Source organism: Cnephaeus nilssonii (genome assembly GCF_951640355.1).
Source record: "Cnephaeus nilssonii genome assembly, chromosome: 5".
NCBI lineage: Eukaryota > Metazoa > Chordata > Mammalia > Chiroptera > Vespertilionidae > Cnephaeus > Cnephaeus nilssonii.
Genome location: NC_137076.1, coordinates 29,311,515 through 29,326,760, shown reverse-complemented (window position 1 = coordinate 29,326,760; position 15,246 = coordinate 29,311,515). Strand labels below are relative to the sequence as shown.

The following is a 15,246-nucleotide window of genomic DNA, read 5'->3' as shown; positions in this document are numbered from 1 at the left end:
TCCCCTTCAGACTCCTCACTGGCCCACAATGTTCTGCCCCTCGTTTCCCCTGGCTCTTGCCTCATTGATCAGTCCAGCCACAGGGGCCTCCTTGCGATTTCTCCAGATCTTTGGGCATGGTCCTGCTTCAGGGCCTTTTCCCCAAACACCCACACAGCTCCCTCCCTTCCCGTGTTCCCTGCAATAGAACAGGACCTGGCACACAGTTGGCACTTAATAAATGTTGGATTAAATGAGCCAACTCATAGGGTGGTTGTGAGTGTGAAATGAGATCACACATGTAACCTGTTTATCCCTGTGCCTGGTACCCAGCAGGTGCTCAGTAGACATTAGCTTAGCATTGTCCAGGCAGAGAGGAGCAGCGTCTGTCCTCAGCAGGGATGGGACATGTCACTCTCCGGAGGGACTTTCGTTGAGAAAGGGGACAAAACAGACCAAGACAGAGCACCAACAGAGCCTGGAACATAGGATGGCCTGTGAATCACTCAGCTTGGTGGGGGTGGGTGCTGTGGGCAGAGGTGGCCCAGTACTGAGAGCAGGGGAAAGGTGCTGGGCCCAGGGCCCATGAGAACCAGGCCTGGTAGGCTCGGGCCAAGCTAAGGTGGCTTCCTGGAGGAGGTGTTTTGTACCTAAGGCTACAGAGCCAGGAAGTGGCAGAGACAGGATTCAGACCCAGACCCTGAGCTTGTGTGTAGAGCGGGCTGTCTGTGGATGGGTGCTCAGATGAGCAGAGGAGTGACCGCCATGCCCTCCCTGGGCTGTTTACCCCCAGCCTGCCCCTGAAACAGGGATCACAGTCATATGCTGGTGGGGGTTGGGGAGAGATCCAGCTGGTGGCTCTGGGCTCTGAGCTGGGAGAAGGGAGGGTCCTGCTATTGGGCCTGATGGCTCCCAGGTTGTCTCCTTGGAGTCAAACAGTCAAGAAACAAAAGGGGATTCCCCAGCCCCTCTCCTTAACTTCCTAAAGGTGACATTGCAGGATTGGGGAGCTGGATTCTGAGTATGTCCCTCTCCTCAGCAAAAATAATAAAAATGGCATGGCTGGTGTGGCTCTGGTTGAGCATCAACCTATAAACCAGGAGGTCACGGTTCGATTCCCAGTCATGACACATGCCTGGCTTGTGGACTCGATCCCCAGTGTGGGGCATGCAGGAGACAGCCAATCAATGATTCTCTGTCATCAATGATGTTTCTATGGCTCTCCTCCCTTCCTCTCTGAAATCAATACCAAGTCAGGTTTTGTCCCCTTTCTGCCCCAGCCCTCCAGGGCTCCCACCTCCCTTGGGGGAAAGGCCCAAGTTTTCCCTGTGGCCCATAGACCCTGGATGACTTGCCCCTGTCCTCTCCCTGCCTTCATTGTACTCCCTTTCCCCCCCTCACTCTGCTCCAGCCACACAGGCCTCCTTGCTGTGTCTCCAACAGGCCAGGCAAGGTCCTGCCCTGGCGCCTTTACACAGGCTGTGCCTTCTACCTGGAATGTTCTCCAGTCTTTGCTCATATGTCACCTCCTCAGAGAGACCTTTCTGGATCCCCTCTTTTATTTAAAAATATACATCTTGCCCTAGCCGACTTGGCTCAGTGGATAGAGTGTCAGCCTGCAGACTGAAGAGTCCCAGGTTCGATTCCGGCCAAGGCCACATGCCTAGGTTGCGGGCTCGATCCCCAGTAGGGGGTGTGCAGGAGGCAGCCGATCAATGATTCTGATTCTCTCTCATCATTGATGTTTCTGTCTCTCTCTCCTCCCTTCCTCTCTGAAATCAATAAAGGAATATATTTTAAAAATAAAATAAAAATATACATCTCTCCTCAAATGCCCACATACTACCTCATTGTCCTCCCCTTTTATTTTTCTTATTCTACTAACACTAAAAGAAGTAATATATTTGTTTTTCTTGTATTGCCCATCTCCTACTGTATTGTCAGGTCATAGAGGGCAGAAATTTGATCCATTTTGCTCATTGCCATGTCCCCAAGATGGAGAACTGCCTAGCACACAGCAGGTGCTCTATAAATACAGGTTGTTCCAAAAAAAAATGTTTAAACACTTTTAACAGCTGATGGCTCAATTGATGTTTCTTTTCAGATTTAACCCATTGGAATTAGTAATTATTCAAAGTGTGTATACATTTTTGGGGATAACCTGTATTTGTTGAATGAATGAGTGAGTGAATAATAGCTTCTGTGGGTGAGGTGTTTATTAGGATTGGGCATGACTTACCCATTTTTCAGAGGAGAAACATGTGTGGAGAGGAAAGGCAAGGCTGGGACTCAACCCCAGGGCGGTTCCCGAGCAGGGGCAGGGAAGTGAATCTGACCAGTGGGAAGTCGTCAGGGCTCCCAGAGCTGCCCCTGGGCTGGGTCCCAGGGAAGCCAGGGGCTACCCTGACCTCACCGAATCATGCTGTGGTTTCCCAACACCCTGCCTGGCCACTGGGGAGTCTGAGGGGCAGCCAAGAATGTGGTCAGAAGATGGGAGGGCCCCCATGAGACTGGCCCATGGCCCTTGCCCTGTCTCTGTCTTCCCTAATCCGGAACAGTGGAGAAACCACAGCAAGATCAGCAACTGTGGGTGCAGGGAGATGGGCATAGGAGGACTGACCCCTCTAACTTCTCAAGATCCTGCTCCCTGCAGTTCCAAGACATTCATTTATACTAGTGTGAACTTTCACTCCAGGAAGCTACATCTGAAGGGGCAATGCTTAAGCCAGGTGGGCTGGGCACTAAGATTGGAAGTACAGAGAGGATGCAGGATGGCAAGCGGGGGTGGGGGAGGGGGGAGTGGGCATCACTCCTTTCAAATCTCGAATCCTGGCTTGTGCCATGCAGTCATAGCTCTGAGCCCCCCAGGTACCCTATACCTGAGCCTCACCCCAGCCAGAACAGAGGCCTTTGAACAACACGAAGCACCTTTATTCTGGAGAGCATACCCCAAACAGCAAAGCAAGTGGGTCCGGCTGGCCCAGTTGGTGCAACCCGGCATCTTTGGGGACCCCTCAGTCCAGGATGTACAAGCTGGGGGAGCAGGTGGATGCTTGCTTTTCAAAGCCCCAAATAGAAGCCGTTGGGCAAAATGTGTTTCTCTGAGGAGCTTTGATCAGCTTCTTGGGGTGAAGGAACAGGTGACTACAGACAGATGAATCCAGCTGGAGACTAGTCAGATCTGAGTTAGGTTCATGTCCTCATATGTCCAAGGGAAAGATTGGGAAGGGTCTGATGTCAGAGTAGCTGGTCCAGATTCAGAATTCCAGGGGAACCCCCAACTCCGTGCCTGGGCCAGGGTAAAGGCATTGGCTGTTGTGCTTCTGTGTGGCCACCAGAGGGCAGCAGGCCATGGACGTGTAGGGCAGCCTCCTGCTGCCACTGGCAGCGAGGCCCCATGAGATCAGAAGTCCAGCTCTGGCATCAAAGTGTGTTTGGGGCGGCTGGGGGGCTCAGGCTCCTCTGGAATGTCCTCTGGGAGACCTATCCCATTCCGGTGCTGGGCCTGCCAGGCTCTCTGCTGGGCCGGCCAGTCCAGATGCGCCCAGCGGGGGTCAGGACCCCCCACAACCTCGTCCACCAGGTTCTCCAGGTCAGGCAGGGGCTCCGACCGCTCTATGAGGATGGGCGAAAAGGGCCCCACGAGCCAGGGCAGCGGCATGGTCTGCACCACCAACTCTAGCAGCTCATCCACGCAGGCATGGGCCCGAGCCACTCTGCCCCGGCCCTCAGCCAACGCCGAGGCTGACACATCCCTGAAGCAACGCGCATCAGCGAAGGCGGCCTGCAGGGTGTCCACGCTGCGCCTCACCTCGGCCACCTTCTCCTGGGCACCCTGGGGCAGGCCCCGCACGCTGGTTTCCAGTGCATCCACTGAGCTCTGTAGCTCCTGCATCAGACTTCGGGACAATACCAGTGTTTCCAGCTCCATCTGTGGGGAGGGGTGGGAGAGGGGGCACCTCAGTGTTCCAGATGGACACATGCTGAGACCGCTGTCCTGCCTCAGTTTACTCGGACACACCGGGACTGTCACCCTGCCTCAGTCTCCCCATAGGTACACACTGGGACCGAGCCCTCCCTCAGTTTTCCCATGGACACAATGGTATTGCCATCCTGTCTCAGTTTCCCCATGGACACAATGGACTATCTCCCTGCCTCTTTTCACTCATGGACACAATGAGACAGCCCTGCCTCCCCAAAAGCAAGAATCAGGAAGGTTTCCCTGAAAGACCCACAATGAGACTTTCCCTGCCTCGGTTTCTCTAATGGATACCCAATAGGACTGCATCACCCTGCCTCAGTTTCCTCCCTGCACACAATAGACTAAGCCCTGCCTTAGTTTCTCCTGTGGGCACCCAATAGGACTGTCAGCTTACCTCAGTTTCCCCATGGGCACTCCAACCAGCTACCTCAGCAGTTGGTTATTCACAGCTCAGTCATGGCCCCTGGCAACCCTGGGCGGATCCAGAACCACTCCCATCCTCCCGTCCTACCTGACTACGGCGGCGGCGGCGGCCGTTCTCCAGGGTGCTCAGACTCCAGTCCCCCCACAGCTCGTGCACTTTCCCAGGGCGGGCTGGGGCGGTGGGGGTCATCCCACACTGCACGAGGTCAATCTGTGGGAACCGGAAAAGTGTTCATCAGAGGTGGAGGACTTGGGGGGTCGGGGGAGCCAGGACTGATCCTAGCTTGGATCCGTCCTCATAAGCATTTAGGGAACACTTGCTGTGTGCAGCCTTTTGCACCTGCTGATCCAGCCTGGCAGCCTGTTCACTGAATCCTCTGCCTCTGGCAGACCCTGCGACCTGTGGTTTTCCTGAAGCTCAGACTCACCGCCAGGCGTTTGCTCATGCGGGTCCCTCAACCATGTACACTCTTCCCTCCACCTCATCTCCCCCGCTGGTTCATTCCAGTTCAAGTCTCAATGTGGACATTACCCCCTCCAAGAAACCTCCCCTCCTCCCCTTCTGGCTGGGTGATCCCTCCTCTGGGTCCCAGAGCACCTGCCATGTTCCGTTTTGACCCTGATCCCCTGACTGGACTGTGAGTGTCCTGAAGGAGCACCGTGTCTTCAGTACCCAGGACAGGGCAGGTATTAAAAGATGAATAGAAATAAATTGTGGCCCATCCATACGATGGAATATTATTGAGCCACAGAAAAAGGAAGTTCTGATACATGCTACAAAATGGATGAACCTTCAGGACATTATGCTCAGGTGCTCACAGGTGCCCTCTGTTGGCTGCTGTGGGAGGACAGACGGGTCCTGGAGAGCTGGGTGACTGTGTGCAAGTATGAGAGCTGGAAGCAGGTGGAGGGAGGAAATGTTGACAGACTCAGGATAGACTTTGGGGGCAGGGCTGATAGTATGGCTGATGTGTTGGACGAGGGAGGGTTTGAGAACACGGAGCTGCTGGCAATTGAGATGAGGAGAGGGGATGTGGGATTGGCAGGCTGGGGCATCTGCACTTAGCCCAGTAAGCAGGAGCTGCCATGTTCCTTTGGAGCAGGGAGGGATGGACAATGAGACAAGAAGCTGGGTGTGAGCTGGAACCTAAAGGGTGCAGAGGCTCCAGACCTACCTTAACTGCCTATAAATTCCAGCTCCTCCTTCTCCACAGAACCCCTTCTCTACTCCCCAGGCTGAGTCTCAACACCCCCTAAGCTCCTCCAGCCCCAGGCACCCCTCTTCCCCAGCCCTGAACATGCACAGCTAGAGGTAGCTGAGACCAGTTCTGCCTCCCCCTTCAGTCTAGCATGGGACCAGGTACTCGGGTGGCGTTTAATGCATGCTTACTGGCCAGCGTTACAGGGTGGGGGCAGGCAGAGGGCTCTCACCAGCTCCAGTGTCTCCTGCAGCTGGGCCAGTGTGTCCTGAGCGTGATGTTTCTTCTGCCTCAGTTTCCCCAGAGAATGCTCATATGCCAGGTGGCGGAGTCGTGTTGACAGGGAGCCCAGGCGCACAAAGTAGCCCTGATGTCTCCTCTGCTGTTCCACTGAGCCCAATTCCGGGCCCTCAGCCTCAGCCTCAGCTGCCAGTGCCGCTGGAGGGCAGGATGGGGGAGAGGGGGTCAGTGTGGACCCGCCTCCATGTCTGTTCACCCACCTTCTGGGTGGACAAGCCCATGGGCTCCCAAATTTATAGTTTCCCTTTACCAAATTCAACTCTCAACATTCCCTAAACCCTATGATGTAGGCACCATTATTAGCCCCATTTCACAGATGGGGAAAACTGAGGCAAAGAGAGGCAAAGTCCCACAGTGTGCCAGAAGCAGAACCAGGGTTCAAACCCAGGCACTCTCACTTTAAACTGCTCTTAACCACTCTAATAAAAGGCCTCTTAAAGAATATATCGCAAGTGCCTGGAACACAGTTGGTGCTTCATAAATGCCTTTCCACTGAAGACAAAGTAGGTCAACATGTTCTTCTAGTGCCAAAGCAGGGGTTGAGAAGTCAGATTGGCTCCAGGGCCAGCAGACAATATTAGAACGTTGGAGAAAGGTGGGCTTTAAGGGGGCAGATGATATTCAAACCAAGTGTCTAATTTTTCAAGGCAAGCCAGAAATTGGGATTTGTAGGGCAAAATCTGATTGTTAAGTGCATGCAATGAATTAAAACATTTAAAAGGCACTGTACAGGTCAGATAGTACAATTTGGAGGGCTACCAGTTTGAGACCACAGCTCTCTCAAGTCTTTTATTTTATTTTATTTTTTAATTGATTTTTTACAGAGAGGAAGAGAGAGGGATAGAGAGCTAGAAACATGGGTGAGACAGAGACATCGATCAACTGCCTCTTGCACACCCCCTACTGGGGATGTGCCCACAACCAAGGAACATGCCCTTGACCGGAATTGAACCTGGGACCTTTCATTCCGCAGGCCGACGTTCTATCCACTGAGCCAAACCAGTTTTGGCTCTCTCAAGTCTTTAAGCCACTTATGCTCTTGGGGTCTGGCCGGTCTGGTTTCTAGTAGGATGACAGCTGGGGGGCGATAGAAGCGGAGAGGGAGGGCAGGGCTGGGCTCCAGCTCCATGTTCCTGCTGATCTGTGTGATCAAGTGAATCCTGAACCTCTCTAATCTGTTTGGGGTTTTTTGTTAATCCTCACCCAAGGATATTTTTCCTGTTGATGTGTGTGTGTGTGTGTGTGTGTGTGTGTGTGTGTTTAATAAAAAATATTTTTATTGATTTCAGAGAGATGAGAGATAATCATTGACCAGCTGCCTCCTGCAAGCCCCCCACTGGGGATCGAGCCTGCAACCCAGGCATGCGCCCTTGACCAGAATCGAACCTGGGACCTTTCAGTCTGCAGGCAGACACTCTGTCCATTGAGCCAAACCAGCCAGGGCCCCATTGATTTTTTTTTTTTAGAGAGAATGGAAAGGAGGGGGAGAGACACACAGAAACATGGATGTGAGAGAGAGACATCGATTGGTTGCCTCCCACACGCACCCCTACGGGGCTGGGGACCGACCCTGCAACCAAGATACGTGCCCTTGACCGGAATCGAACCCATGACCCTTCAATCCGCAGGCTGATGTTCTATCCACTGAGCCAAACAGGCCAGGGCACCTCTCTAATCTGTAACCTCTGGGGATGGGGACTGGGCAGGAGGATTCAGGGGCGGTGGAGAGGGCACCAGCCTCACCCAGTTCCTCCTCAGTCATGGGCAGGAAGTGGTCCACCAGCTCCTCTGACTTGCCCAACACGACGTCCACCGCGTGGCTCATGGAACGCTTCAGCTCCACGCTCCAGCGCCGGCCCTGCCGTGCCAAGCCCGCCATGCCTGTCATACTGCTGGCCACTGCATCTTTGGCTGAGGTCACCACCTGGTGGGAGGGACCCCCGATCCAGTTTTCAGCTCCCTTCCCTGGCTCCTGGGGCTGGGGGTGAAGGACCCCTGGCCCTTTCCCAGCTCTAGGTCTCAATTTCCTCCTCTATAAATTGGAGGAAAATAAAAACTCTCCCTCACAGGGTGGCTGAAGGGGTTACCAGCACCTACTGGCACATATTAAGTGCTAGATAAATATGAGTGCCGATTATTTTTTTAAAACACATTTTTATTGTTGTTTTTTTGAGAGAGAGAGGAAAGGAGAAGGAGAGAGAAACATCAATGTGAGAGTGGAACCATCGATCAGCTGCCTCCTGCACATCCCCCACCGGGGATGGGGCCCACAACCCAGGCATGTGCCCTGAGCAGGAATTGAACCAGCAACCTTTCGGTGCAGTGAATGATGCCCAATCAACTGAGCCACATCAGCCAGGGCTGGGTGCTGATTATTTTCATCTGTGTGGTGTTTTTTGAGTTGACCAAAGCCTGATTTGGTCCCAGAGTCCAGCTGGCAGAGGCGTCTGGCTGGGTCTTGGGGGAGGCAGCCCTCCTCCCTCCCACTTCCACCCCCTGCGGATCCCCATGACCCGCGCCATACCATCTCAGAAGGCTGCTGGAGAAACGGTAGCTTCTCCTCCAGCTTGTCGAGGCCCCTGCAGGCAAGATCGTTCACTGTAGCCACTGAAGAGAGAGAGGGAGAGGCAGGGAGTGAGAATCTGGGAGATGATAACGGAGAGAGGAACACAGAAGGAGGGAATACCAGAGGGAGAAGCAGGGAAAAAAGAGGGGAGAGAGACAGGGAGAGATGAAGGGAGGCCTTTGTGAAAGGGGTGACCTGGCTGATTCCCTGAGGGGCTGGAGACCCTGAGGGTGTGGTGGGCCACCAGGCTGGGCCCTGCTTCCTCTGCTTTCCCCACCTCTGCCCTGCCACAGACTTCTGCCAGCACCAAGGTGACTCCACACCCATGCTCAGCTCAGATGCCCCAGGGAGCCGGCTCAAGGTCACTCAAACCAGCTAAGAAGGAGGAGGGGAGGCCCTGGGCTGGGAACCTCAGGTGGCCCCCTTCAGTCAAGAGTCTTTCTGTCCCCACCCCCATCAGGTGGTCAGGTTGGACTCGTGAGCTGGTCACAGGTCTAGGAAGATATGGGGCTCCGGATAGGTGGAGGCAGCCCTCAGGACCGAGGGGCAGACGGGGAAGGGAGGTTGGATAGGTAAAGGGGGCCCAAGGCCTAACAGGCCAACCAACAAGGGAGGAGGACTTCAAGACAGATGGAATGGGACAGAAGGAGGGGGCCACAAATCTGCTGCTGAGAGCAGATGACGACCAGGAGATAAGACATAACATGCCAACAGGTAGAGGGGAGGAGGGGCCGGCAAAGGGGGACTGGGAGATGGCACCGGCACAAGGACCGAGCGAGGGTGACACGGGTGGTTGGGGTGGGGAGGACAAGCAGTCAGACTAAAGGCACAGGACGGGTGAGACTGAGGAGGGACACCCAGGTCAGGGAGTCCACACTTCAGGCCATGCCATGCGGATGGCGCATGAGAGGGTGAAACCATAGGCAACCACAGGACCCTCGGGCCAGGGGGACTCACGCTGAGGCTGCAGGTGGCTGAGCAGTGGCTGGGCGTGGTCCAGGGCGCTGGTGGTAAGGCTGCACACGCAGTGCTCAGCCAGGCGGCAGGCAGAGCCCAGTAGCGGGTGCCTGCCCTTGGCTGCGCTGTAAGCATCAGAGACAGCAGTGCACGTGGCCTTGACCAGGGGCAGGGCCACAACTCGGTGTACCACGTTCTGTGGGAAGGGGTGCAGTCAGAGGGGCCCCCAGGGAGGTGGGAGGCTCAGCCTCACTTTAGCCCACTTCCTCCCTATGGGCCGGAGGCCTGGGGGAAAGCATGCGGAGCCCCTGGCTGTGTACAGTGGAGGAGCCCACAGGAAGGTGCTCACAGTAGCGCACACACAGCGTGACCAGTTCTGAGTCTGGTGGCTTGAAGGGTACATGCCTCTGGGGCAAAACTGCCTGCATTCAGTTCTGGTTGGGCCACCTCTGAGCTGTGTGAGCGTGGGCAAGTGAGTGAACTGGGTGCCTTCGTCTCTCATCTGTAAAACGGGTTTCTAGGGCTGTGATGGGAATTCTAGGAGCCAATGTATGTGAAGTGCTTGGAGCAGTGACTGATGCTCGGGGAGATGCTGTGAGCGCTGCTATTATTGTTGTTGATAAGAGTGCCACAATGGTGGACACAGAAAAGGGGAGATAGAGGCAGAGACCCAGAGCTGGGAGGGGGAAAGTTGGGCAGAGGCCAGATAAGCCAGCTGGGTGCTCTTGAAGAAATGCTCCCCTCCCAGGCCTCACTGTGCCCTCTGGGAAGTGGGTAGGAGGTGCAGAGATGCCAGCCTCCATGGTCCAAAATGCCCTAAGAGTGAGGTGCTCCAAGCAAAGATAGAGGTGGGAGGGGTGCCCAGCTGTCCAGGGAGGGACTGCCCAACCCCCCGCCCCCATTCCCCATGTCCTGCTCCATAGGAGGTGCAGCCCCTCACCTGCTGGTCCTGCTCACACAAGCTGGGTCTGTGGGCCTGAGCTGCCTCATCTTCCGACATGCCTGCTGCAAATAGGGTCACCTTGGGGGACAGGACAGAGTGAAGGGGGCCAGCCCACCAAGCTCCCTCCCAAGCCCTGGGTTCTGTCTGCCTGGGCTCTGGGACTCCAGCAAGTCTTGTTCCTTCTTGGGACCTCAGTTTCCTCATCCGAAAAAGGAGGTAATGATAATACCCTACCTCAGAATGTCCTGAGGAGCACAGACAGTGCACAAGACTCTGCACACAGTAGGTGCACACTAGAGAGCCTCTGGCAAAGTGGGGCCCCTGTAGGGATTCAAAGCATGGGCTCAGGGTTTCAATCCTGCCATTACCTGCTGTGTGACTTTGGACAAGTGCCTTCACCTCTCTGGGCTGTTTCCTCTTCTGCAAAGTAGGGGAGGTCCCTGCTGCCCCTACCCTGGACAGAACTGCACAAGCAGCCCCATACAGGGATGCAGGTGGTAACTGTGGAATCCCAATAAACCCAATCAATTGACAATCAGGGAAACCAAGGCACACAGGGGTCCATGCTGGGCTCAAGGTCACTCAGCTTAAGCTGACTCAGAGTAGGGAGTTCGACCTCAGACTCCCTGCCTGCAGGTCATCCCTACCCGGTGCCTTCAGAGCTGTGGTCCCCGCCCAACAGGGTCCTGAGCTTCAGCCAACTGGGCCAAGGGTCTCAGCCACCTGCTCCAGCCCGTCACTCCCTCCTCTCCCCACGCCGCTGAGCCCTCGCCTGCCCACCCAATTCGGGCCCCAGGCCTGCTGGGTGCTCTTGGACTCCACCCGGGTGACACTCACCTGGGCGCGCGCAGCCTCAGCCTCCAGGTACTGCCGCGGACCCCAAACTCTGGCTCCAGTCTCCGCCCTCTGCCGGCCCCGCCCGCCTTATAGTGGCTTTGGAGGCGGAGCCTCCTGGGAGTGACCAATAGGGAAAGGCTGCCCAGGGGCGTGTCTCAGGGGTGGGGCTTCAGGACCCCACTCTCTTCCCGGGCGCTCCCGAGAACTGTGCGGTTGCCAAAGCACCTTGGGGACGGTGGATGCCCAAAGATTGAGCTACTTCCGTAGGCCAAGTGTGGCCACTTGTCACCCTCGCTGCCTTGGGGGCGACCACAACTCCCACCTCCTTCCCCAGTGACCTTGGGCAAGTCCTTAATGTCTTTCTTTTTTTTTTTAATCTTTATTTATTTATGAGAGAGAGAGAGAAAGAGAGAGAGAGAGAGAGAGAGAGAGAGAGAGAGATACTGATTTGTTGTTCCACCATCTATGCATTCATTGCTTGATTTTTGTATGTGCCCTGACTGGGGATTGTACCTGCAACCTTGGCATATAAGGACAGTGCTCTAACCAACTGAGTTACACAGCCAGGGCTCTTTCCATTAAAATTTTTTATTTTTTTTAAATCTACCACTTAACTAAACCAGGAGCAAAACCAGCCCATTCTCTGAGATCCCCATTTTACAGATGAGCAAATTGAAGTTTAGAACGCTTAAACCACTTGCCCTGGGTCCCACAGTGACTGACGGATTTGATTTAAATTCAGTCAAATCAAGCTCCAGAACCTGGCTTTTTCCTCTTCACGCCTGGAGTGATCACCAATGTGGGCGTGATACTCCTTCCAGGGGGCTGAAAAAAACGAGCATGGCCCAAACACATACACATGGCCCCCCCAAATCTGACCCGGGCCCCACTATGCCCAGCATTGTCAGCAGGTGGCTCCGGGTCCTGAGTTCTGAGAGCACAGCCCTGGGCTCTGCCCATGCTTGTCCTGGGTGGCTGTGCCCTGGGTTGTCACTGGCCAGCATGACGAATTGTTTGGAGACCTGAAGCAATGTGGTTTAATTTAAACCTTCCCCAGGGCACAGACCCTGGCAGGAATCCACCAGTAAAATGACACCCTGGCCAATAGTCAGAGTTTTATTTCCAGTTAGGCCTCAGGATAGGAGAGAGGAGGAGGAGGAGCCACGGGTCATCAGATTTCAAGTCCAGCACCCAGCACCCTGGGTCATGCCTATTCCTCCTTCATCCTGGAGAAGTAGGAAGTTGACTTGGGAGATGCAGGAACACAGTAAATGCCAATTTGTCCAATTCTGTTTGACATTTATTTGTATTTGTAAAAAATATTTTACATTTTATTTTATTTTTATTGATTTCAGAGAGGAAGGGAGAAGGAGAGAAAGACAGAAACATCAATGATGAGAGTCATTGATTGGCTGCCTCCTGCATGCCCCCTACTGGGGATCGAGCCCGCAACTCGGGCATGTGCCCTTGGCCAGAATTTAACCTGGTACCCTTCAGTTCACAGGCTGACACTGTATCCACTGAGCCAAACCAGCTAGGGCTGACAATTATTTATTAAACCCCTCGGGTCTGACACCTCACTAAGTGAGACAACTCAGCCCCAGGCCCTGCACTCAGAGAGCCCCCCGAAAGTGGGGGAGCCAGAGTCAGAGACAGCCCCAGTGCGGCCAGGGTTGTGCTGAGGGAGCTGGGGGACCAAGAGATGTGGGAAATGGGGAAGGCACTCCTGGAAGAGCAATGAGCAAAGCTTGAGCAAAGGCAAGGAGGCCTGTGAGCCTCAGGGGTGTTTGGGGAAGCATGGGTCTAGCAACTGTGGAAAGCCTGCCTCACCCTTAAAAGGGAATCAATTGCCTAATGTGCAGTGTTCCGCCAGGCCGTTCCTGCCCATCTCCACCCCAGCCGTAAGCTTCAAATGAGACATGGCCGCGGCCAGCAGTGTCTGGCCCTGCCTGGCTTTAGGCTCCGCGCAGCATGTGTTATTCCGGAAGAACATCTTGTCTTTATTGTCCACAAGCCACTGATAGAAGTCGTCCAAGTTCTGGTCGCAATTCCAGGGGTTACCAGAGATGTCAAAGCCATCCTTCATGTCCCGGGCTGCCCCGGGCTGCCCCACGGATGCCCAGAGCCCCTTGGGCACGCTGCTCAGTGAGTTGTTGGACAGGTCCAGCATGTCCAGCTGCTTCAGACCTCGGAAGGCGCTGGCCGCCACCGTGGCCAGCCGGTTGTCACTCAGGAAAAGGTAGTTCAGGTTTGGCTGGGGCTCCAGCAGGCCCTCTTCGAGTGCTTGCAATCTGTTGCCCTCCAGGTGCAGCCGTTCCAACTTCAGGGGGCCCCTCAGAAGGTCAGAGGGCAAAGTCTCCAGCTGGTTATTGCCAAGGTCAAGGATGCGCAGGTCGGTGAAGTTGGCCAGCAGCCCGGGGGGTAGTGTCCGGAGGTGGTTCCCGGCTAGGTCCAGATGCCTCAGGGCCTTCAGGCCCTGCAGCCACGAGGTTTCCAGGGCTCCCAGCTGGTTCTGATTCAGCACCAGGGTGTGGAGGGTGGCTGAGCCCTGGAAGAGGCCGGGGGGCAGCCGGGTCAGGGCGTTGCGGGTTAGATCGAGCACCTTCAGCTGAGGCACAGGCAACAGAAACTTGTCTGACAGCGTCTCCAGCCCGTTGCTGGAAAGGTGCAGCTCCTGGAGGTTAGAGATGCCCTGGAGGGTCTCGGGTGGCAGCTGGGTGAGGTTGAAGAACTCCACGGACAGGAAGATGGTGTCGGCTGGGAGCTGTCGGGGGAGTTTGGCAGGTGGGTAGCAGTTGACGGAGCTGCCATTGCTTGACTGGAACACCTGGCAGGCTTCAGGGCTTGGGGTGACCCCTTGGACTGAGGGGGCCACAATTAGTAGCAGCAGGAACAGGGTTCTAGAAAGATGGGGGTCCAGGACCCCTGGGCTGGAGGCAATGACAGAAGGTGCTTAATGAGCCAAAATAAAAATATACCCAACTCAGTGAAAATATACCCAGAACATGCCCACTTCTTCCCATCCATTTTTGCTCCCCAGAACCATGCCTCCTCATTGCTCCTCTGGACTAGTGCAGTCACCTCCTCCTCTTCTTCATGTTTTGAAGGCAGAGCCAGTGAACTCCTACCCATGCTGCAAAGCCCCCAACTCCAATGCCCCTTTTTTCACAAAGCTTTCTCTGACTTTCCCAAGCAGAATTCATGGCTCTCCCCCCCCCCCCCTCCCTTGCTCTGTGCTCCTACTTTTTCTTTCCAACCCTGAAGAAACAAGGTCAGGTTATCTGTGTCCAGCTCCATCTTGCTTCAAGCACCCAGGTACAAGCCAGGGCTCCAGGTACAAATGGGACTTTGAACATGAAAAGTGTCCAAAGCAAAAAAAAAAAAAAAGTGCCCAAAGCAGGCGTGGAGGCAGGCATTTGGCCTTGTAACCCTTGGAGGGCTGGGGTTTCTGCTCCTCCCGGTCCCCCTCCAGCAGGCCTCTGAGGTCGGGGGTGGGTTCTCACTCCCTGCCTGGGACATCTGCAGGTGAGTGTGTGTATGGGAGCAAACCTGTCCTAATTAGAGCCTGAGTGTTGGTCTGCTCCAGCCAGGAGGCCTACGTCTGGCCCGGTGATTTCAGTGGGTCAGACGGAATGTCCATGCGCTGCCTGGTGTCCAAGCCTGCCCGTGATTGGCAGGGTGGGGACCTACCTCTGGCTTCCCTCTGGGCTCCAAGAGGACATGGTGGCCTCTCTCTTTTCCATCCACATTCCTTTGGTCTGGTGAGGTGGCCTTATACCTACCTGGGCTGGGGGCAGGGGCACCAACCATAGGGAAGTCCCCACCCACCCACATCCTATTCCCGATAGGGCCTGAACTTGAGCCAGGCACAGGAAAGGGAGGAGTCAAGGTTGCAAAATTGTTTCCTGGCAGGGGGAGGACAGCAGAGGGGCTGCCCACCCCTTCTTGTCCCTGTTTCTGTCCAGGTTTCCTTCCCCTGATTCCCGCCATGGGAAAGTGGGCACCCAGAGTCTCTGGGAGTGAGTCCCCACTCCCCCCACCCCCAACCCAGGAATCAAGG

General features: G+C 55.2%; 2 protein-coding genes across 2 annotated transcripts; both read right to left on the bottom strand.

Moving 5' to 3' along the window:
* Nucleotides 1-2,786: 2,786 nt before the first annotated feature.
* PLIN5 (perilipin 5) lies at nucleotides 2,787-10,406 on the bottom strand (the record flags this gene model as incomplete). The annotated part of the gene is made up of 7 exons (XM_079770814.1): nucleotides 2,787-3,910; nucleotides 4,473-4,595; nucleotides 5,816-6,021; nucleotides 7,627-7,807; nucleotides 8,408-8,490; nucleotides 9,407-9,602; nucleotides 10,347-10,406. The coding sequence occupies 7 exons, from the start codon at nucleotides 10,404-10,406 to the stop codon at nucleotides 3,383-3,385; spliced, it is 1,377 nt and encodes a 458-aa protein (XP_079626940.1). The 3' UTR covers nucleotides 2,787-3,382.
* Nucleotides 10,407-12,566: 2,160 nt separating this feature from the next.
* Nucleotides 12,567-14,943, bottom strand: LRG1 (leucine rich alpha-2-glycoprotein 1). The gene is made up of 2 exons (XM_079770815.1): nucleotides 14,877-14,943; nucleotides 12,567-14,116 (listed from the first exon to the last, which is right to left on the bottom strand). Exons 1-2 carry the CDS (start codon nucleotides 14,933-14,935, stop codon nucleotides 13,030-13,032), a joined length of 1,146 nt encoding a protein of 381 aa, XP_079626941.1. The 5' UTR covers nucleotides 14,936-14,943; the 3' UTR covers nucleotides 12,567-13,029.
* Nucleotides 14,944-15,246: the final 303 nt, after the last annotated feature.

Excerpts from the sequence above, each read along its gene's own strand:
- LRG1 (XM_079770815.1), bottom strand. The coding sequence starts at position 14,935 with ATGTGGATGGAAAAGAGAGAGGCCACCATGTCCTCTTGGAGCCCAGAG. Across the intron at positions 14,117-14,876 it reads AGCCCAGAGGGAAGCCAGAG|CCCAGGGGTCCTGGACCCCC; the intron begins GTAGGTCCCCAC and ends CATTGCCTCCAG.